The sequence below is a fragment of the Carcharodon carcharias genome, chromosome 8, assembly GCF_017639515.1.
Source record: "Carcharodon carcharias isolate sCarCar2 chromosome 8, sCarCar2.pri, whole genome shotgun sequence".
NCBI lineage: Eukaryota > Metazoa > Chordata > Chondrichthyes > Lamniformes > Lamnidae > Carcharodon > Carcharodon carcharias.
In genome coordinates, this window is record NC_054474.1 from 93,525,460 (window position 1) to 93,549,247 (window position 23,788).

Genomic DNA, 23,788 nt, shown 5'->3' on the forward strand with positions numbered 1-23,788 from the left:
TTAGCTTGCTGCTGCTCCTCCCCATTCCTTCCCCTCTGCTGTTGAGGGATCCGTCCGGTTTGGGGCCAAGTCCATGAGGCAGACCGGAGTCACAGCCCTCAGACCGTGAACCGAGTTATCTCCATTTTAAAATCTCTCTCACAGGTGGTAAATTGGACCCATACAGTTTAACCCATTTTCAACTGCGTCGCGAGTGAACAAGGAGGGACGGTCCAGAATGAATCCTAGCACTATTTCTAACTAAGAACTGAGAAGGCGCGCAGGCTGCAATCATACTTGCGTAACGATTTTAGTATTAATTTCAGAAACCCAATTCTGAGCAACTTTTCCCTCCTTCCCACACTCTGCCGTTGGGCACAATCTGAAATTAGGAAAAAACTAAGATTTCACCGGCTTGGCGGTTTAGCTTTGCAAATTGCAACTGGGTTCGTTGAAATAACCGAGGAAACTAAATATCTTATTGGGCGAGTTACCAGTTTAACGCATAGTCTCCTTTACTAACCTGCAATTAGGGTGAAAAAGTTGGCACAACTACAATTTAAGCTCACGAAACAAAGTCGGAAGGTAAGCCTTTTTTAAATAAAAAAACCCAGATATTTTTCTGAGACACACAAAGGTTCGCAGGGGCTAATCATTAAGGGGGCAATCATTAAATGTCTCCGTGAACCACAATTATTTTTATTAACGCGGTTTGCTGCCTGCACCATTCAGGGTTACCCTGTCACAGTTATAACCATGGCAACTTGGTGCGATGATCTTTACCTAATTCAGTCCCGGACACCGGCTCTCCGAATTTTCATGGGACATATGATGTCATGTACTCCTACTGCATTAGCTTCCAGTGCGCGTCAGTCACCTCCCTCTGTACAGACTACTGATCCTAAACCATGGTCCCATTAAAGTCTCGGTTAATTCCGAAATTAGCAAAGGAAACTCAATGTTTAAAATTTACTTTCAATGGTAAATGAGACAAATAACATACCGTATTGCAAGAGCGTGCAAAGAACAGTGTGTGCTACCAGGTTTATACAAATTATGGTGTTTTGCTTGTCATATCACAGGTATTGGACAGGATACAACAAAGGACAACAAACTGAAGCCCGGTATCAAGCACACGAGCCACGACGAGAGACGAGAGAAGCTAAGACTGAGTGGGGATCTTCAAGGTGATCCCAAGATAAATTCCTAGAAATTGTTTCCCATCGCATTGAGAATGACAGTAAAATGGCAATGGAACGTTGAAGCTCAGAAGGGGGAATATGAATGGATAAGTCAGTAAATGCTTGGAATATATAGGCGCGGGAAGTTATTGAGGTTAATCATCGCGGTAATTTTAAAGAACGATTTGTTGAGAGATACTGGTACTGAACGGTGTACTTCTGTTTCGCAAGTGTAGGGAAGGCCTGGTAGTCCAAAATGATTTTTTTCTTTGCTGTACTTTCCATTGTGGCACTAAGAGCTCCAAAAGCAAACCATGACCTAATCAATCCCATTATATACAATACTAATACAGCAAAAGTGTTCCATTCCTTCCAATAGAATTTCCAATGTTCCTAACCAGTTTGCTTTCATTGATTAAAAACACACTACCGTGCAACATTCTAACTGAATGCGGACAACCACTCCCATCTATTTGTGAATGCAGGACAGATCAAATATCTTCACTTCAGTGCATGCTGTACCAGGAAACAGTATTTAGAAACCCAACATTTTTTTTAATTGTTACATAATGGAAACCTACAGCCAATTCCAACACTCGACAAAACTAGTATCTGGGTCACCCATAATCTATGAGGCAAGGATCACTTTTTGCCTTTCTATGACGCACATGAAGAGTGAATATTATATAACTGTCTCCTTTGGGGACGCCACCCTCTGCCTCAAGCTGTAAACTTTTATTCACTTTTACTCATCTAAGCGTAAATCCATGTCTCTCTCTCTCAGAGCTAATACAGAGTATCCAATTTATCCATTCCTTGGCAGATTTTTACATACTTATAAAAAGACCTCTTAAGACAACTATTTTTCCCAGTGTAGCCATTCTAGTATGCTAAAAGCTCAGGTCTCTAGCTAATTTTCAACTGAATATATCCCATTTGCTCTGTGCTCACCCACCACACCAGTAAATGCTAACTTATGCTGGGTTCATTCCTCATCCCCTCAACCACTGCCTTACTGATGTTAAAATCTCTATTGCATTCTATTTCTATTTTAAGTTTTATCTTAAATTGGTTGAGGTTAGCTAACTGCTCTCTGACTAAGATCACATCTACCATTTGTTTGCCTACCAGAAATAGTACTGTTTTCTTGTTGCTCCCATAACCATATGCCTAAAAATAGCAATTCCCATTACAAATTTCCCAGCTACAAGACATAAGACATGATGCAATTATGAATAAGCATGATAGCATAAAACTAAGTGGTCAATGTGAGGAATGGAGAGAAGATCTTGTAACGTACGCAATTAATCCAGTCACAGTCACTTCGCAATGCATTTAAAGGAATCTAATTTTTATTTTCATTTATTCAAAGATGTTTACTTTTTCATCTATTGGTTAAATATGTGTAACTAAATCATCCAAAGCAAAATGTCCCAAGGCTTTATCCATATGAACAATTTAAATCAAAGTAGTATTTTTGAAGAAGTATTGCTCTTCTCACCAATAGTATTTTTCATAGGAGGTCTTGTGGCGCAGTGGGTAGCATCCCTATCTCTGGGCCAGGAGCTCTTGGCTCAGGTTCCTCTTCAAAACTTGATGGCCATGGAAGCCCAATGTGGCCAAACAGATTGGTTACCAGCTTGTAAATCCTTTGAATATGCCCGACGGCAAGCAGTAAGAGGAGGAGAGTTTCCTGGTCAGCCATACTGCAGAAGGCAATGGCAAACCACTGCAGTACTTTGCCAGGCATAATCATGGACCAATCCAATGGAAGTCCATGGTCATCGGTGCCCATTTAGGGCACAGTAACTGAAGGAGTATTTTTCATGGAATAAAACTCTCTGAACAGCATCAAGCAGGAGGCAACCCAGGGACATGGTTGAAAGCCAAGGTTGAAGAGGTAAGTTTTGAAGAAGGTTCAAAGAGAGATAACAGTGAAGAGGTTTTGACAGAGGGGGGTCTAATGACTGAAGGCTATGATAGTGTAACAGAGGGAAACCTCAACCAAAAAGCATTATAGGCACACAGGCTTCAGCAAAGATTGGGAAAATCCCTCATTCCTCACAAATAATTAGCAAATGTTAATAGATATTGGAAGAGGAGGTATGGACCAGCTTGTAAATGTCCTTTATAGCTGAATGACTTGCTGACATTCACAGTCCAGACTTACACATGAGTGACTGACTGCTGGTGAGGTGGCAGAGTTCAGTTAAGTGACTATGCAACTGATAAAAACAAAAAACTGCGGATGCTGGAAATCCAAAACAAAAACAGAATTACCTGGAAAAACTCAGCAGGTCTGGCAGCATCGGTGGAGAAGAGTTGACATTTTGAGTCCTCATGACCCTTCAACAGAACTAGGTGAATCCAAGGAGAGGGGTGAAATATAAGCTGGTTTAAGGTGGGGGGGGGGGGGGGGGGGGGGGCGGAGGGTGGGGTGGGGGGAGAGAAGTGGAGAGAGGGGTCTTGTTGTAGGGACAAGCAAGTAGTGATAGGAGCAGATAATCTAAAAATGTCAGACAAAAGAACACAGAGGTGTTGAAGTTGGTGATATTATCTAAACGAATGTGCTAATTAAGAATGGATGGTAAGGCACTCAAGGTATAGCTCTAGTGGGGGTGGGGGGGCATAAAAGATTTAAAAATAATGGAAATAGGTGGGAAAAGAAAAATCTATATAAATTATTGGAAAAAACAAAAGGAAGGGGGAAGAAACAGAAAGGGGGTGGGGATGGAGGAGGGAGGTCAAGACCTAAAGTTGTTGAATTCAATATTCAGTCCGGAAGGCTGTAAAGTGCCTAGTTGGAAGATGAGGTGCTGTTGCTCCAGTTTACGTTGGGTTTCACTGGAACAATGCAGCAAGCCAAGGACAGACATGTGGGCAAGAGAGCAGAGTGGAGTGATAAAATGGCAAGTGACAGGGAGGTTTGGGTCATTCTTGCGGACAGACCGCAGGTGTTCTGCAAAGCGGTCACCCAGTTTACGTTTGGTCTCTACAATTACAGAACACCTGTGGTCTGTTCGCAAGAATGACCCAAACCTCCCTGTCGCTTGCCATTTTAACACTCCACTCTGCTCTCTTGCCCACATGTCTGTCCTTGGCTTGCTGCATCATAGAGCATCATAAAAAGACTTGCATTTATACAGCATCTTTCACCACCATTGGATGATTCAAAGCACTTTACGGCCAATATAGCACTTTTTGAAGCATAGTCACTATGTAATGTAGGAAGCACAGCAACCAATTTGCACACAGCAAGCTCCCACAAACAGCAATGCATAATGACTAATTTTTTTTGTGATGTTGATTGAATGATAAATATTAGCCAGGACATCATGGATAACTCCCTGCTCTTCTTCAAAACAGTGCCATAGGATCTTTTACAACATTTACCTGACAGGGCAGAGAGGGTCTTGGTTTAATGTCTCATCTGAAAGACAGCATTTAGGCAGTGTAGCACTCCCTCAGTACTACAGTGGAGTGTCAGTCTAGACTGTTGCATTCAAATCCTGGAGCAAGACTTAAACTCACAACCTTCTAACCCAGAGGTGAGTGTCCTATCAACTGAGCCACAGCTGACACTGTGGTCATGATTTCTGGGGCGTAAATATGGTAAGTTAATAAGGTCCTGAGTCTTGACATTTATACCACAAGTTTTAAGACAATTACAAATACTTTTGACATCTCCACATTTATCATGTCATTATAATTTTTTTTCTAATTTCCTCCTCTCTAGTCCAGAGGAGTAGTGTCCCACAGGGAACAGCAGCCTTCTAGGATCTCACCCCAGAGGTTATTTCTCATGTGAGTGCTGAAAATGACTATTGGCAAACAGGGCAGTTGTTTAGGGAAGCTGAAAGAGACGTAGAAGTCTTATCTGACTCAACAAATCCAATCAATGCAGATGAGCAATCAACAAAGCGTTGAACTACATGGTCAAAACAGTAGAATACAAGTCTGAGGAAGCAGTGACTAAACAGTTTAACACTGTGGTGAAACCACATCTTAAGTACTATGTCTGGCTTTGGTCACAAAGGCACAAGGGAAACACTCAAGGACTGGAAACAGCACAGAGAAATGCCACAAGGCTGATCCTGGTGTCTTAAGGACTATCTAATGAGCAAAGACTAAATAAACATGGACTGCTCAGGGCATAGATCCAAACTAGTAAGAACTATTTTTTTTAAATTGGCACTTACATCAAGAAATTCTTCTGCACACAGTGTTCAATTTTGGAACCAAACTCGAGAATGCTCGAGAAGTATTAAGATACTGGAGGCCAAAACCTTAAATGACTGAAGAAACAATAGATGCTGAAATAAAAGGGCACAATAATCTTTCTGGGTAGATTAACTACTATGGACTGAATGGTATTGCTTATCCAGAACTATTCTGTGATTGTCATTGAACTCTACCCTATCTTCATCCAAATGTTCACTTTAAAGCAGAGGTCATTAAAAGGCAAATGGGAATAGGTACTTGGGGAATTCTTAATTTTCAAGTATTCAGGTGAATTTGAAGCTGAAGGGTGCCAAATTGTTTGTCCACCTTCAATTTTCTCCTCTTCCCATCCTTTTCTTGAAGATTGTGACTCATGCTAGGGCATGGTTCAAGAACAGAAATGGCTTCCCTTTACCTCTCCAATATGCCCCTTCCTGTGTATAAGACGACAGCAAATGCTAAACTTAACAAACATAATGGTACAGACTGATCCTACCCTCACTCGACATCCACAAACACACTCTTCCGAACGTGTACACCATGAGATAGTAAATGGGAATAGGAGGTAAAATGCAGGTAAAATGATTCCAAGACTAGGGATAAAGAGACCAGCTGCAGTTTGTGTACTACTACTCCAATCAACTTCCCAGACCAGGGATCAAATCATGGCAACTGAGTATCACATTGACAGTACATTTAGATTCTGACCAGCTTGTAGTTAAGAATACCACCATTGATACCATTTTTAAAAAGTCAAAGAAGAAAGACAGTCAATAGCTTTAGTTTTCTTGTCCTCATGTTGACTGTTTAGGAATACCTATTTTAAAAGATGAATGCTGATGACTGCATTAGCCTGGATGAGTTCTCAATCCCAACAAGAAATGATTAATCATTAGGCATAGTTGAAGCTGACCCATCCCAAATTAAGAACCATCTTTACCAATGCTAATTGTGTTTCACAGCTAGTATTGCTGTTCATGCCCACTATTGAACCAAGAAGCATTTCTCCCATCGCTTCATACTTCAGTCCTTATCGTTAATTCTTGAGTGAATTACATTGAGTGCTGCTTCATTGAAGAATCCCTCCTTCAGGTGAAATGTTAAATTGAGGCCCATTTGCCCATTCAAGATGATGTTGAAAATCCTACATTATTCCAAAAAGGACATGGGGTTCTCCTAGTATCCTTGAGAATATTCCCCTCAGCCCACATTTTTCTCTCAGCTAATATTGCTAAAAAGATAAACTCGTCATTCATCACTGTTACATTGGGATCTTGCTCTGTGAAAAACTGAATACCATAGCTTTCTAAACTTAAAAGTGACTGGCCTTCCAAATATCGTAAGTTCTCACTTAAAGTTGTAGTTGCATTCCTGAAAGGTGCAACTAAGTGAAACTACTTTAAGTGAATCAGATTTTCCCATTAAAACTAATGTAAAAGCTGTAGTTAGGTACGATAGGGCCTCTCAGTAGGAAAAAAAAAACAATTCAAACATTATATATAATCAATAATTTGAAATACTTTTCATTGATAAATTCCTATATTAAACAAAATAATTTGTAAAATAAAAAAATGAAAAATATAAAATAAATATGCTATTTACCTCCCGCTCGCTGCCAATCCTGTTCGCTGAACCTCACGCTCCCTGACCCTCCCAGTCACTGTAGACCCTTCCAACCACCAAACCTCCTGCTCCTCACCTCTCCCGAACCCGCAATGTGAGCAAGGGCTCTGGAGTTGAATGACCACAGGCAGGAAGAACAGCTTTGGATCAGCAGCAAGGGGGAGGATCAGGGAGCAACAGAGGAGCCACAGGGTCGGCAGCAAGAGGGGGGATCAAAAAGTAACAGAGGCTGCTCCAAAATGGTGGCAATCAGGTCACACAACCTATGTCAGATCCAGCGTGAAAAAAGTTTGAAACAAAACTTCTGCCACTAAAAGCGAATACAGGTCCTATTAACTGACCGACGTTAAAGTGGAATGATTTAAGATAGGGACTTACTATATGTGAAACTGCAAAGACTTGATAAGGTGCTATATAAATACAAGTCTTTCTTTTCCAAAGTAAACAGTAACAGACATTAAACTTGTGATACTTTTTATATATAAAAGAGAGGTGGCACTATAATGCTTACTTAATTTTTAAATGGGGAGAGGAATGACAAGGTGATAAGTGAGCTGGGTATTAAAATAAAATGCTCCTACTTTTATTAACATGTGTTAACAGTACAGTGTAATTCTATGTTTGCAAAATTAGATCTATCAGAGACTAATGCCAAAGGGCTAATTTTCATCTATGGTTTGAAAAAAATGACAGTGATTTGATCTTTCCTCACTGGCAATTTCCTCCCATGCTTCTCAACTAACTCATCCAAGTGGCCTTGTTTGATGTGCGAGTCTGGATAATTTTTTAAAAACAGGCTTTTCAAATATGCAAACTCAATCTTGTTTCATCCAACATCCACAGACACATTCCATTTGGGAACATTTGGAAATGAGAAGGGGACACAATCCCTTCCCCTCTCTCAGACTCCCGCACTCCCTTTCTAACCAAGGTGATGCCATAAATTGTTGCATCCTTTCTCAACCCAGTCAGGAACAGCTAACTCAGGACATCTGGATAAAACACAGGTCTTCTGGTCTTTGGTGTTTTTATTTCATGTATTTATATATTCTTTATAGACAGCTGCAGTGCAACACAAGATGAATTTCATTGTTGATTTGGGTGTTATAATTTATTAAAGATTATTTCCAATAATCTACCAGTTAAAAACACACCTGGTTCATTTCACCATGCCTTCAGGTTTCACATTCAAAAATCAGTGATGCTCTTAGCCCCCATCATCATGCATCATTTCTAACTTCAAACAGTGTCAGAAGTTTTCCAGATCAAATAAATGGATCATCATAACATTGAAGTCACTGTTTAGCAAGTACATTAGATTCTTGCAAATTGATATTATAGTAATATTACTTTGAGATCTTTGTGACAAACACATCCCGTGGTATGGTGCATAGTCATAAAGCTTCAATGTTTGGCCTGTGCCAAGTTAGCTTACGATAGCTAGAGCAAATCTTTGGGTACCACCATCGGTATCAGCACAGTTGAATTATGAAGGAAGTGAGAGAGCAACATCAGGTACGGTTTCCCCTTCAGCAATTACTGCTGCAAAGTACACGCCTGGATGTTGGATGAGGATAAGGGTTTGTGAATGCCACCTTTCATGAGACAGTAGTTTGCTAATAGTTGTAAATAAAGAATTAATATTGGGTAAGGTCCAAGCTCCATGGGAAGGCTGAGCCTACCCGTGGAGCTGCATCCAAGAAGGAGCCAGTATCCAAAGGGGAAAAACCTAGGAAAAATAATGAAACTTCAGAATTCGACAAATATAAACCACCTGAGCTTCACCTGACCCTTTAAGTTGGATTAGTGCCTTGTATTTCACTTAGTTACCTACCATCCCATATTTACATATCTTCCTACAAGATGCAGATTATTTCATAAAATATGGTACTTCATGAGGATACTTCCAGCTTGAAACCAAGATTGTTTTCATAAAATTACCATTATACTATGGAGTTTACATTAACAACATTGTGCTTAACAGCTAACATTAAATGAAATGCATTTAGCTTGAATGATTAATTCATCCATTTTAATTGCTTAATTTTAAAGTCAATTGGACGCCAGATGATGAACGTTGGGGAACAAGTTTAAATTTAAATACATCACTGTAATTACTTGTAATGAAGACCATGTGTGATAAAGTTGACAATGGACACAAGTTGAACCAATTTCCAAAAGCAAAGTTATAATTCCTATAATTTTTATAGCCAATTTAAAAATTAATTCTCTGATCATTCATCATAGCTAATTTCCAGCTCATACGGTTAATTTACCTTCAATGAAAAGAAGCAATTCAAACGCTTGTCTTCCAAGTTCATTAATTAGCTATAATCACGTTTTACTTTCCACTAGTAAACACCTTTAAAAAGAGATGTGAAATGAAATTCAGCAAGTTAGGCGTGAAGACTGCAGCAAAAATAATTCAGGCCAATGTAAAATGAAATGGTAACCAATTTCACACCGATGATACGTACAATACCTTCTGTAGGCCTCCCAGATAATTGATAAGCCATTTGATCACTGCCAGTGAGCAATTAGAGACATGCTGACAAGGCACACTGGTTTACTGTTTTGAGATAGCTGTCCATATTTTATAATTTCTTTCTCTCCTTCACTCAATACTTCTCCTCTCTTTCCTTGGAACAGGAGGTTCATATTGGGGTATAGATCCAAAGGCAAAGGAAATCCTTCTGTAACTCACGTGTGTCAAGTGTGAGCTGATGCAGCAATAGCAGAGTGATGTAAACACACAGGGTAGTACAGCTGAGCCCAATGCTGTTCTTGCCCGTCATCTACACTGCACAGAGTTAATATGTTTTCTTTCTGCATGGCTATAATAAAATTTGTTGCATGCTCAAAGCCAAGGCTTTCCCAACTATGACCCATTCACATTTTAAAGTGTATTCCCATGATATGCACCGTGTACATCAGATTCTTAAGGGCCTTCTTTGACAAGATAAATAGTGCCTGACTCCCTCTCATGCACAATGGCTTTCACGTATGTTCTGTGGAACCAACATATCTTATTTTCAATTTACTGTGGCTATGTTCCAAAAGGTGCATCAACAAATAAGACTTGCCAGAATGATGGGTTTAATTGAAATGTACAATATGTTAAACTGAACAAATTAATTCTAAAAATATTAATTTTATCAAATTGCTGTCATAACCAGGTATACATCAATTACAAGAAAGAATAATGAATCGGTTACATGTTTGAATAATTCCTAGAGGTCCATTTTGCAGTTGTGCAAATATAGCAAATAAAAAGGAATAATATTGAATAACTAAAGAGTGAAAAAAGTGGTGTTTTCTGGTATATGGGTATTGATCAACCAGATTACCTACCTGATATATACCAGGGCAGCATTTGAGTAATTCGGGGTAAGGACACGTTTGAATGGAACTTTCTAATCTGACAAGTGTGTGTAAAATTCCCCTTTGCCCAATCAATGGCATAGTGAGATAATCCAATGATTAAATGGGATACAGACCAAGACATTCCCAAGTTTGATCCCCAGTCCATAGCAAGTCAGTGGTTTTAACTAGGATGATGATAGCAGTACTATAATTGGCTTTTGAACCAGAGTTAAGTGAAGAAGGTCGAATGTTCCCCATTCCTGACCAGTATCCAGAGGCCTCATTAGGTCTCCCATATTTGAATGGCTCATTGCAATTCATCAAATCATAGAAGAAACCTAGCAAAAAAAGTGATTTAGGACCAGAATTGTTTGATGTGAACTTTTAGGCAAAAGTGTGATTTCATACTCAAAAATTGGATTATGGAGACTATGCATGGGATAAGAGTGTTAGAAAGCTTTCCTGATGCGTTGGGTAAATGTGTTGTGGTTTAGTCCTAAGGCATACAAATCAGAAAAGTTCCTGGCCTGTTCTAGAGTGCATATTTCTATTTAATCAATATATCATAGTGTAAGAGCACACCCTAGAGGAACAAACAGACTCCTAAAATTGACCTCACTGTCCATTAGCCAAAAATAAGCAGAGAAGCAACGTCAGCAGGATTTCTAATCATGCATTTTCAAAGATGGTTGACGATTCCTGTCCCAAAATTGTCAGAACACCTTGCCTATATCATTTTAATTTCACATGAATGATCTTGAATGATAACACATATCAAGCTAAGCACTTATCGGAACAGCCCAGTACTTGCCCACATATGTTCATTCATGGCTGTTGACACAAAACAGATTTTGTCCAAGTGAAGGACTTCCACAATAGCTGCCAAAAATAAAACAGTAAATAAGTCGTGGGAAGATTATGCTCTATTACATTTAAAATGTCTGAATTTCTCTTGCTGTTCTAGATGGATCCTGTTAAAATGTAAAATAGGTTGATGAGGCCATCCAAACATTGCCAAATCTACATTTGGGATTTAACTACATTTAAATGATAATCTACATATAGACCACATCTCTGACTTTCAAATCGTCCCTCATTCACACCCTGGTTTTACTTAATTTTCCTGTCCAAACTGATTATGATGGAAAAACATTTATTGGAAAATTCCTAACTCCAAACTGTAAAAGTTATTCTGCAGTTGACTACACAAGAAGTTTGTCAAGTGTGCACTGTCCCAGTACTCAGTAGCAGCTTGAGGTATTTATTGATACATTTCAAGCATTTTCAGAAAACCTCTAATCCCCCCTTGACAATATTCCAAACTTCTAAGATAAGTTAAGTTCACACATGAGCATCCAGTGATACTATCATGCAGATATCTCTAGAATGAGTGGAATCTTATGAGTGTTGGGATCCTGGAATTGTGAAAGCAGCACTTAGCAATCACATTATGCTCACAGTCTTCAATATTGTTCTTCAGCTAAATGTCAACAAAGGCAAGTCATGGAGAATGACCAACAGTCCAAAACCAGGACTACAAGCAACTGAAACAAGATTTCTCCACTAGAAGAATTCCTCAAGAAATAGGAGCAGGAAGGCACCATACACCACATCAATCTAGCTCTGTCATTCGAAATAAGCTCGGCTGATCTTGGGCTGCAACTCCATTTTACCACTCCCCATATCCCTCGATTCCCTGAGACACTGAAAGTCCGTCTATCTCAGCCTTAAATATATTTAATGATGGAACATTCACAATCCTCTGGGGTACAGAATGCCAAAGGTTCACAACCTTTTGAATGAAGAAATTTCTCCTCATCTCAATCCAAGATGATCACCCCCTGTGCACCCCCATACCTGACACTGTATTCTGGATTCTCCAGCCAGTGTAAACAATCTCCCATCAAAGAATTACATACAATCACATAGAGGTAGGATCATTAGTTCCGACAATTACAGGAGCATTAAAGACAAATCAATACTTTACCACATCAAGATCTTGCCATGGTAGTAGCTCAAATTCTACAGCAAAACCTATATTAGATAGATGTATCTTGGGTTGGTTGAAATTAAAGGAGAAAGTAACTACTGTAGTGTTGAAGTGTGGTGACTCAGGTGAGTTTTTGTGAATTTGATCCAACTTATAGACTAATTGATAGTTGAAGGAATCTTTGAGAACTCAACAGAAAGTCAAAAATATAAGGAACTCATCTTAACTAAGGCTCATGGTGCAGCTAATTAGCTTCAAAATCTCGGGCACAGAAGGTAGCTGTTTGACAATTCAAACCTGTCCAAGTGCTAGTTCTAGATCATAGCCATCCAATCTCGCTCCCTTGTATCTTCTTATAACTTTTGCCTGTTTATGCTGTAATCAACTCATGGAGAAAACCACTTGGATATATACCCATCAGAACTTCTGGAGCCTAACCCTCAAGAAAGGATAAGTAAGAGATATGTAAACAAACTCCTATAAATTATAGAGGGCACAATGTCTCCCAGATCTCTACCAACTTCAATGGATTTTCTTCTAGAATACAGTTAAAAGAATACAAAAAGCTGAAGTTCAGCACACAAAAAAGGTTCTCATTGGTGGTTAACAGAAGAAAAAGTATAGTGCACCTGATACAGGTATCCCATTAACTTCTACATTCAAAGGGAACTTAAGAGGCACATACTTACCTGGGTCCGAATCTACTCTAGGGTAAGGATCAAAATTCTCCCCATCTCTGCTAGCTGTGACACTCATAAATAAAATCTATTTGTACAACTGAAAAGTGGCTCCTAGTGAGAACTCTCCAGTACAAAATGGTTCCTAATTCTATACTGGATCTGCAAACCCACACAAAAAAACTAAGGCGACAGTTGGTACTGAAAATATAACATAATGGCATGCCCTTTAGCGGGTCTGATCAAGACAGTTTCAACCTGCATCTAATCAGTGCTAGCAACTAAGATGTGCCTGGTGTGGACACTGGCTGCAAAAGTGGTATTCCATTATATAACATTGACGATCTTCTCATCTGACTGCCAAATTACAGCAAGCTATCAGAAATTATCTACAAGGACAATCCTTCCTTAAGATGATTTCATGACTTGACAGAAGTTTTCAACTTAGTTTAAATGAGTGTCGTGACTCCCATCGTATGCACCTGACACAGTTGTTAAATATGTTTAAATGCAGTCAATACACAGGATTGAATGAACTGAAATAAAACAAGCATATATACAATCAACATTGATTTTCCATGGTGAGATTTTACTGATGAAGGTGAAATATTTGAAGCCATATTCATTAGTGCACTCAGTACATGTTAGCAAAGCTCTACTGGTTTTGAAACAAGCAAGTTTCTGTTAGCTGTGCTCAAATGTTTCATTCTGTAAAATGGCCCAATCCAAGAAAAATTCTACAATGATCAGTTAAAGTATCAGATGAGATGCTTTTATGGTCAATGCAGTAAAGTAAGACAAATTCAAAGGACAAAAACAGTGCTGTTTATTCCACTGAAATTCAAAGTTATTTTCTCACCAGAATCATTCTGGATTCAATTTCCGGTTTCTGCTAAGTTAGTTGGGCTCAACTGGGACATCAATTACAGTGCTACAAATTGGCCGTAGGATTTAAGGCTAGGAAGTTAGGTGGTGCAGGATGGGGGAGAAATGAAAATTAGTCAGTGTTCCCACTCCTGATGACTATCCAGTCATCCCTGATGAAAAGTGTACGTATGTGGATATCCGATGAGGTGAGATCAGGCTCAGATGTATTGCATTCCATGGATGAATACTCACCATAACTCAGTGTCAAAGCTCAGACATATACAATGTTACCCCAGGAGTAGTCAGTGTTTATAAGAGGAGAGAAAACAGTCATAATGCACTTGATGACCTTGACATATTTATTCAGACATACACATTCTCAAAATAAAACCCCAGAGAAATTGTGTCAGAATGATTCTATCCATGATCTCATATTTATTATTCAATGCCAGCCTGGTTGTTTGGAAATTGTTCACAATTTTTGAAAGCTACAGAGTAAGACTCTCAATTCTCTGGTTCACTCGATGCAAAAAAGCGAGTTTCCCTTTTCTGTTCAAATGCACATAGTAAAGTAATATTAAATGAGAGCCTACCTACATAAGCCATGATGAATTAAGAAAATATGTCACCAATATCTTCCCTCCTCCCAAAAAGAAAATTGTGCAAAATCTATCAGAGCTACAAAATGGCTTTTTTCTTTTGCTTTGTTTCATCATACAAGTTAATGTAATCATTTCCACAAATCATAACTGTCAACTTAAAAATAACACTGTACCCCTCAGGTTTCAGAAGTCAAACGTGCCATATTCATCGTGCAACTCTGCTCTTATCTGTATCCTGTAGTTCATCCCACTTATGACCCTTCAAAAATTTGAAAGGAATCACAAAGTGTTCATAAAAGCTCCAGTCTACTTCATCGAGCAGGCAAGTACAAGCCAAAGTTATTCACGCACCATTCATCAGGTACTCATTAAATACTTTGGAAATGCACTATAAACTATGACAGTGCAATCACAGTTGCTGAATATAGAGCTACAAAAATTTTTAATTTGTTTTTTTTAAAAAGTCTGCTTGTAGCATGTGACTCTAACCATGCTTAAAGCTTCTAATTATATATAAATATAATACATCAGTCAATCTAATTATTTCATGCCTACAAAACATCTAGCAAAAACATCCTCCCTGTCTTGCCATGGCTGTGTCTAATACTGTAGAGATGATGTGGCAACAAATTCACTCAATCCCTTCTTACAAAATGTCTCCAGACCTGCTTGTGAGAACATTACATTCTGTTTCTCTGTAAATACATTTCAATTCACTTCCTGTTTAAGCTGTCAAGTTCAAATATGAAGCCATTGCCTACATTATTTTAAGGCTTTAACATCGCTGCAGTATCATGGCAGGTTAAGGTGACAATCTGCTTCAATCAATTCCCTTCCATGGGCACTTAACACCGCCATGCATTGTTTATCGAAACTCTCCTGTGGAGCAGACAATTGTTGATATTCATCCTCACAAAGTTCAGCTGGATGTGGAAACTCAATTTTGCCAATATTAGAGCCATTTTGTGCACATGGATGTTCACCTGTGCCTGGGTCTCCATGAGAACTGCAATCAGTGTTGAGAGCTTTCTGGCCCTCTTCATTTTGCCCTGCAGGGCCATCTTCAGAACCGAGAGCTAGATCTGAATCATTACCAGGAGGCCCATCCTTTTGTCCTGCCAATTCTTGCATTGGTCTTCTCTCATTTTGGGGCAATTGCTCTCCTGGTCCTTGCACTGGTGTTGCCCCAACCTGCTGTCCTTGAGATTTCAGCTGCTGGTGGCATAATGGACATGTTTCCTGCACATATAGCCACTTCTTGAGACAGGCCGAGTGAAAGAAATGGCTGCATGGTGTAATCACTGCTGAATGCATGTCCTAAAGCAAAGAAAATTCAAATTGGTAAGAAACAACTTATTAAAATAGTGCAAAAATATTTTGTTGCTGCTTTTTCCCTACTTTGTTGCAGGTGCTGACACCTGCTTGTTCAACCTGCACCTGTAGCTCAACTGGCTACTCTTCATGCATGAGCCAAGATTACAAATGTCCCTAAACTATGAATGTCAACAGGCTATTGGTGCCTGGGTCAAAATAGGTGCACTAAACCTTTAACCATCCAGAGTTCATATCCATATACAATTGAGCAAGGTCATGGCTTTTTTTTTAAATCCTTTCTTGCCTCAGGTGCTGAGCCCAGCACTGAACAATTAATGAAAAAGCACTTGGAATCAAACCCACATTCATAAGGTCCACACCATTTAGTACTGTATGAAGCTGTGCCATAATCTACTAGGTCACTGGGGAAGCTCTTAAATTTATTTGCCACAATCTGGTCATGCCAACACGTGCAACATCATGTTATAGGTGATTAGCTGTAAAGCAGCAACTCAATTCAACAGTTCTGCCGACATAAAATCTAGTGAAGTGCAAACTATCTATTAGGGTCAAAAGATCAAGACCGAACTGCTCCATTAAATGGATGCACATTACCCTTTGTATAGTCGATTATGAATTTTAAAAGCGCATTAAATTTTTATGACTTCACTCAAGATAAAAGGGAAATAAATAGGAATTTAGTACCTAAGTGCACGTGACAACACATTGTTACTAGTGCACCACAACTATTTTAGTGGTAATTTGTGCAGACGTGTAGTAAATTATATTTATTTTCATCAGTCAATGAAACATTAAATTTGCCTTCAACTTAAGCTACAGCTATGTGTCTTAAAACAGAGTCGAAACAGTTTCTATCCAAAAACCAAATGAGTTATGTTCCCTAGATTAAGAATGGTGACAATACCATTATGTTAGGGAACAAAAGACCTGTATTGCCCACAAGCTAAAACTAAGTGCATTCACATCCACTAAACATGCATCACAAAGTACACTGCATTAATACAAAGATTGCAAAGCTGATTTCTTAGATTGACAGGGCAAAGCAGAAGTAAAATACATTACTCCAACAGTAAAGGGAGGGGAAAGGTCAGATAAAGTCACCCTGACAGCTTGAGAATTGCCTGGTATCCAGCTAAAAGCAAAAAAAAGATACTTTACAGAGGCCCAGCCAAAACAAAAATGCATAAAACTCAATGAAGATAGATCTCCTGATATCTTAGTGGGTAAGCCATGCAGGCAAGAGGGTCTTAGGTTCAATCCTGCTGCCGCCTGCAGTCACCCGGTCCAGAGTCAGGGAGGAGTAGAAACTTAAAAGGTCAGCTTCTTCTCTTGATTTCTATCCAGTGACTCCTGCTGAAAAGCATGTGTATGTGTGCACACACATGGAAGTGAAAGTAAAGGTAGCAAAAATACGGGAGTAAAATCAGAAAGTGCTGGAAAAACACAGGAGGTCTGGGAGCATCTGTGGAGAGAGAAACAGTTAACATTTTGAGTCCAATATGACTCTTCCTTGGTATCATATTCAACTCGAAATGTTAACTCTGCTTTCTCTCTCCACAGATGCTGCCAGACCAACTGAGTTTTTCCAGCACTTTGTTTTTATTTCAAATCAGATCTCCAGCATTTTACTTATTGAAAAAACAGGAGACAAAACACACAAGCAAGATGAGAACTGAATGTGATGTCCTCCACAGTTGAATAGACTGTCAACTATTTATACAGATGAAAATTGCTAGTTGAGTGAGATATTGGAGTGCTGGAAATAGCTGTGGAATAGCATACCAGAATCATCCGGATAGAGGAAGAGAGAGAGAGGTGTGGTGGGGAATTCAACATGAATAAGAAACTGATGATCCAGCACTGTCCTAAATGAACCTCAAAGAGCCAACCTACAGGCAATACTTTCACAAATAGTAAAAACTGTCCTTCTGGTCACCTTCAATAAACAGCCACCTGTGCAATAAAGCCAGTGATTCTCAAAACCAATAGGTTTCTAATTTACATGTAATTCAATAGAACCTGCAACTCAATTAAGCAGCCATCTGCTAACCTGGAAACAGACGCTAGTTAAAAAAAAGAAGTAACTGTGGTGTGAGGAGTATTGCAAATGGAACCTGCACCTGGATTAAGAATTCCTCTCAAACATACTTCTGCTTAGTGTTTAAAGCTATTTTGTTATGGTTACCTTTCAAATTTCAGAAAGGCGGCAGTTTGATGCAGTTCACAGGTTATCCGATTATAATTACGCAGCTAAGGGAGGAACTTAAAATATTTTAAAATGCTGCATACATAATACCTGTTAGCAAACTAACATATGTCTTTTTAGGTGGAAATGATATTCAACAAATAAATTTTCTATCCTCTATGGGTGAAAGACCAATTTTTGCTCATAATAAAACGGTAGAAGCTTTTGTTTACTAATTCTCTTTCATTTAGGGTGGTTACGTCAGTATTTGCATGAATATATGGAGACAATCTTTACCAGTGAAGTGTGCATGTTGCCCCAATACTTAGATTTGTCCTTGAAATCCAACAGTTGACCCTTACTAACTTTCAACCTGATTGAAGGTCCCCAATTATTATATAAATCATGCAAGTCACTCAAACAGTTTATAAAACCATCGATTACTTTTAAAAAAAAGTTTGGGTTGCCTTTAAACCTCTTTCATAGCATAAGTGACACTGGAAGGTGACAAAAGGAATTTTATAGCAGTTAGGAATTAGCAGAAGCTAATACACATACAGAACGTGAACTGAACATAAGGACAACCAACTGCGATCGTCCTGAATGAGAGTTTGGGTACTAAAGCCAGGGTTTAAGTGTTGCACTGGTGCCACGCTACATACCTGGTAACAGATGGAACAAATGTCATTGTGCTCTTCAAGCTGCTCTTTAGTGGCAGTTGGCAGCGAGTTGATCTTATTTGCCGCATCCCTGCGGAGAAGAAAGCTCTTCCATCCCAACTGTGCTCGAAGCCAGACATTGAAGTAGGAATGGACAAAGATGATGGATGAACCCATCCAAGTCCACTCTCCTAATATTGTCTCTGCTACACCATATCCAACAACACACAAAGCCACCAGGAATTCAAGCAAGCGATATGTGCCATTCACATAGTAGATCACGTCGTCAAGATTTTCCATTGGTTCTTTACTGAATTCCTCCACCATAAAAAGGATATAAATGAAGAGTGTTCCAAGCACCTATCAGCAATGCAAAATTGTATGAGAGCATGGTTTTAACATTGCATCAATTGTCTTTATGTAATAAAACATGGCAACTCCAATTGGTGCATTTAAGTTATTAGTTGAACTTGAACAAAAAGAAGTACTTTTACAATACATTTTACTATTTGCCTGTTTGACTTACAATACTGTAAACATTCAGGTTTAAATAATTGCACTCAAAGTTGAATATGGAATGTGCTCAAGTAGAGAAAGCATTTCCATCCTCACGACAAATGCTGACAAGCTTCTAACAGATAAAAATCACAACATGGAACTTCTCTTGAAATAAGAAATTCCACTTACAGGTCATAATGTCATTACCTTAAGGTATATTACTTTAGCAGTAAGAAATTTTTTAAACCCACTGAAACCCAAAACAAAAATCCCTCTAAAAACTCATCAGTTAAAATGTTTTGATAAAAAGGTGCAACTCTTTGTTTTAGAGGGTCACAATCTATACTATTAAGGTTAATTTAAAAGTTAATGAGAATGCCATTTGATAGTTATTGGTCTCTCAAACTCAATGGGGTGGGAATAGGGAATTCAGTCAACAAAGTAATTTGGCTTGTTCATCATTGGACACCAGTCACTACCTCTCCCAAGATGGCTGATCATATCAGGAGTCTGCATAAGAGTTGTGAGAAGGGACACTTTCACTTCCTCCACCAATGTTGTCCCAGACAACACTTTTTGACTACTTCCCTCAGGATCACACCAAGCTGCCACACCCAATGCCTGGGCAAATATTTAATTCTGGAATTCAAACTTAAATCTCTTAGGCCGGGATTTTCCGGCCCATCGCGGGTGGGATCCGCCAGTGGGCAGATGCGGAAAATCCTGCCCTTAGCCCAGATTTCAATATTCTAGCTCCATGGCTGGTACCTGAACGTTCAAGGGTATTTGACATTTCGGAAGGATGGGAATAAAGGAAAAAGAGGTGGGGTAGCTCTGTTAATAAAAGATGTGATCAGTACAGTAGTGAGAAATAATCTTGGTTCAGAGGATCAAGATGTAGAATCGAAGATAAGAAAGTGTAAAAGGAAGAAGTCACTGATGGGGGTAGTTTATAAGTGTCCTGACAATAGCTACACTGTTGGACAGAGTATAAATCAAGAAATAACGGGAGCTTGTAGGAAAAAAACTGGAATAATCATGGGAGATTTTAATCTTAATATAGATTGGATAAATCAAATCGACAAAGATAGGCAGGAGGATGAGTTCACAGAGTGGATTTGGGACAGTTTCCTAGAACAATACATTTTGGAACCAACTGCAACAGGTTATTTCAGACCTGGTAATATGTAATGAGGCAAGATGAATTAAGGACGTCATAGTAAATGATTCCCTTGGGAAGACTGGTCATAAAATGATAGAGTTTCTCAGTCTGTGGGTGAGAAACGTGTGTCTGAAAGGAAAGCCTTAAACTTAAATAAAAGGCAAATATAAGGGTACGAAGACAGAGTTGGCTAATGTGGACTGGGAAAGTAGGGTAAAAGGTAAGAAAGTAGAAAAGCAGTGGCAGACATTTAAGGAGATATTTCATAACTCTCAACAATGATATATGCCATTAACAAAGACTGAAAAGTATGCAAAATCTATGGCTAACTAAGGAAGTTAAGGATGGCATGAAATTGAAAATATGAGGCCTATTATGCTGCATGGATTAGTGAGAGACAAGATTGGAAACAATTCAGAAATTATCAAAGGATGACTAAAAAGAAATATTGAAGAGGCAGAAATTGGAGCATGAGAGAAAGCTAGCAAGAAATACAAAAAGATAGTAAAAGCTTCTACTAGGAGACAAAAAGGAAAAGTGTAGCTCAAGTGAGCGTTGGTCCCTTAGAGAATAAGACTGGGAAATTAAGAATGAAAAACAAGGAAATGGCAGAGGCTTTGAACAAGTATTTCGTAACTGTTTTCACAGTAGAAGACACAAAAAGTAACCCGAAGATAGTAGCAAAGCAGAGGGCAAAATGGAAAAGGAATTTAAAGAAATCATGATCACTAGAGAAAAATAACTAGGAAAACTAGTGGATCTAAAGGCTGACAAGACCCCTGGAGCTGATGGCCTGCATCATTGGGTCTTAAAGGAAGTGGCTGCAGAGATAGTGCTTGCATTGGTCGTAATGTTCCAAAATTTCCTATATTCTGGAAAGATCCCAGCAAACTGGGAAAAGCAAACATAACACCACTATTCAAGAAAGGAAGGAGATAGAAAGTAGGAGACTGTAAGCCAGTTAGCCTAACATCTTTCATTGAAAAAATGCTAGAATCCATTATTGAGGAAGTGGTATCAGGACATTTAGAAATTCAATATAATCAGGTGGAGTCAACGTGATTTCGTAAAATAGAAATCATATTTGACAAATTTATATAGTTCTTCGAGGTTTAACAAGCAGGGTAGCTAAAGGGGTGTCAGCAGATTTTACGTATTTGGATTTCCAAAAGGCATTCAATAAGGTTACTGATTGGGGTGACGATATTAGCATGATTAGAGTATTGTCTAACTAACAGGAAACAGAGTCAGGATAAATGGATCATTTAACAGTTGGCCAACTGTAACTAGTGGAGTGCCACAGGGATCAGTGCTGGGGTTTCACTTATTTACGATCTATATTAATTACTTGGATTAAAGGACCAACTGTTTTGTAGTCAAATTTTCTGGTGATACAATGATAGGTAAGGAAAGCACATTGTGAGAATACAAAGAGTTTGTAAAGGAATATAGATTAAGTGAGTGCACAAACATTTGGCAGATGAAGTATAATGTGGGGAAAATGTGAACTGCCCGCTCTGTCAGGAAGAATAGAAAATCAGATTATTATTTAAATGAAGAGATTGCAGAATGTTGCAGTAGGAGGAGATCTGGGTGTCCTTGTACATGAATTATAAAAAGTTACCATGCAGGTATAGGAGGGGAGGTGGCAGCATAGGGGTAGTGTCATTGGATGAGCAATCCAGAGATCCAGGGTAATTCTCTGGGGACCCAGGTGGAATTTGAATTCAATAAGTCTAATGATGATCATGAAACCAGGTTGACTGCTGTTAGAACCCTCTGAAATGGCTTACCAAGCCACTCAGTTGTATCAAACTGCTAAAAACAAGTCAATAAGGAACAAAACTGGACTGACCACCTGGCATTGACGTAGGCACCAGAAATGACAGTGGCAAACTCAGCCTGTTGACCCTGCAAAGTCCTCCTCACTAACATCTGGGGGCCTGTGCCAAAGTTGGGAGTGCTGTCTCACAAACTAGTCAAGCAACAGCCTGACAGTCACACTCTCTGAATCATTCCTTACCGATAATGTCCTAGACATCATGATCACCACCCCTGGATATGTCCTGTCTCTCCAGCAGTTCAGTGGTATACAGTCAGGAGGGAGCTGCCCTGGGAACCCTCAAAATCAACTCTGGACCCCAAGAAGTTTCATGACACCAGGTCAAACATGGGCAAGGAAACCTGATTACCACATACTGTCCCCCCTGCCCCCAGCTCATGTACCAGTACTCCTCTGCGCTGATCATCACCTGGATGAAGCACGGAGGGTGGCAAGGGCTCAGGCTGTACTCTGGGTGGGGCACTTCAAGAGTGGCGTGGCAGCCCCATCACAGACCGGGCAGGTTGAGTCCTAAAGGACATAGCTGCTAGACTGGGTCTGCAGCTGGTGGTGAGGAAACCAACAAGAGGGAAAAACATGCTTGAGGTCACCATCAACAACCTGCCTGGCATAGATGCATCTGTCCATGACAGTATTGGTAGGAGTGGCCATTCCATAGTCCTTGTGGAGACCAAGTCATGTCTTCACACTGAGGATAGCCTCCATCATGTGTAGCACTACCACCGTGCTAAATAGGATAGATTTCGAGCAGATCTAGCAACTCAAGATCGGACGACCATGAGGCACTGTGGACCAACAGCAGCAGAACTGTACTCAACTAGTCCGTAACCTCATGGCCCGGCATATTCCCCACTCTACCATTATCAACAAGGCAGGGGATCAAAAGTTGGAATGCCGGTACAGCATTAGGAAGGCAAATGAGATGTTGTTGTTAACAGCAAAGGGAATGGAGTATAAAAGTAAGGAAGTTCTGCTACAGTTGTACAGGTTGGTGTGACCACATCTCAAGTATACCGTGTACAATTTTGGTCTCCTTATTTAAGAAAGGATATGACTGCATTAGAGGCAATTCAGAAGAGGTTCACTTGGCTGATACCTGGGATTGGGGTCGGGGCTTTGGGGGTGGGGTGGGGTGGTATCTTATAAGGAAAGGTTGGGCCCGTATCTATTGGAGTCTACAAGAATGAGAAGTTATCTTTTTGGTAAATAGGGGGTTTGACAGGATGGATGCTGATAGGATGCTTCCCTTTATGGGAGAAACTAGGACTATAACACAGTTTAAAAATAAGGGGTCTCCCATTTAAGGCAGAGAAAAGAGGACAAATTTTTTCTCTCAAGATGTTTGGTAGTCTGTAGAATTCTCCTTCCCAGAAAGCAGTGAAGGCAGGGTCACTGAATATCTTAAGGCTGAGTTATACAGATTTTAGATTGACAAGGGAGTCAAAGGTTATAGGGAATTGACAAGAAAGTAGAGATGAGGCCACAATCCGATCAGCCATGATCGTATCAAATGGTGGAGCAGGCTCGAGGGGCTGAATGGCCTACTCCTGCTCCTAATCCATATGTTCTTATGTGATGAATAGCTGTTTCTCAGGCTGGAGGG

The 23,788-nt window shown here is 39.5% G+C and overlaps 1 protein-coding gene across 1 annotated transcript in view; it reads right to left on the reverse strand.

The window, feature by feature from the left end:
- Positions 1-14,246: 14,246 nt before the first annotated feature.
- The window catches only part of rnf145a (ring finger protein 145a), a 116,119-nt gene continuing 106,577 nt past the window's right edge, over positions 14,247-23,788 (reverse strand). Inside the window, exons 9-10 of the mRNA XM_041193622.1 lie at positions 18,686-19,042; positions 14,247-15,820 (exon numbers count right to left, since the gene is read on the reverse strand). Coding sequence (XP_041049556.1) covers positions 15,296-15,820; positions 18,686-19,042 — 882 coding nt within the window. The 3' untranslated portion in view covers positions 14,247-15,295. The remainder of the gene's footprint in view (positions 15,821-18,685; positions 19,043-23,788) is intronic.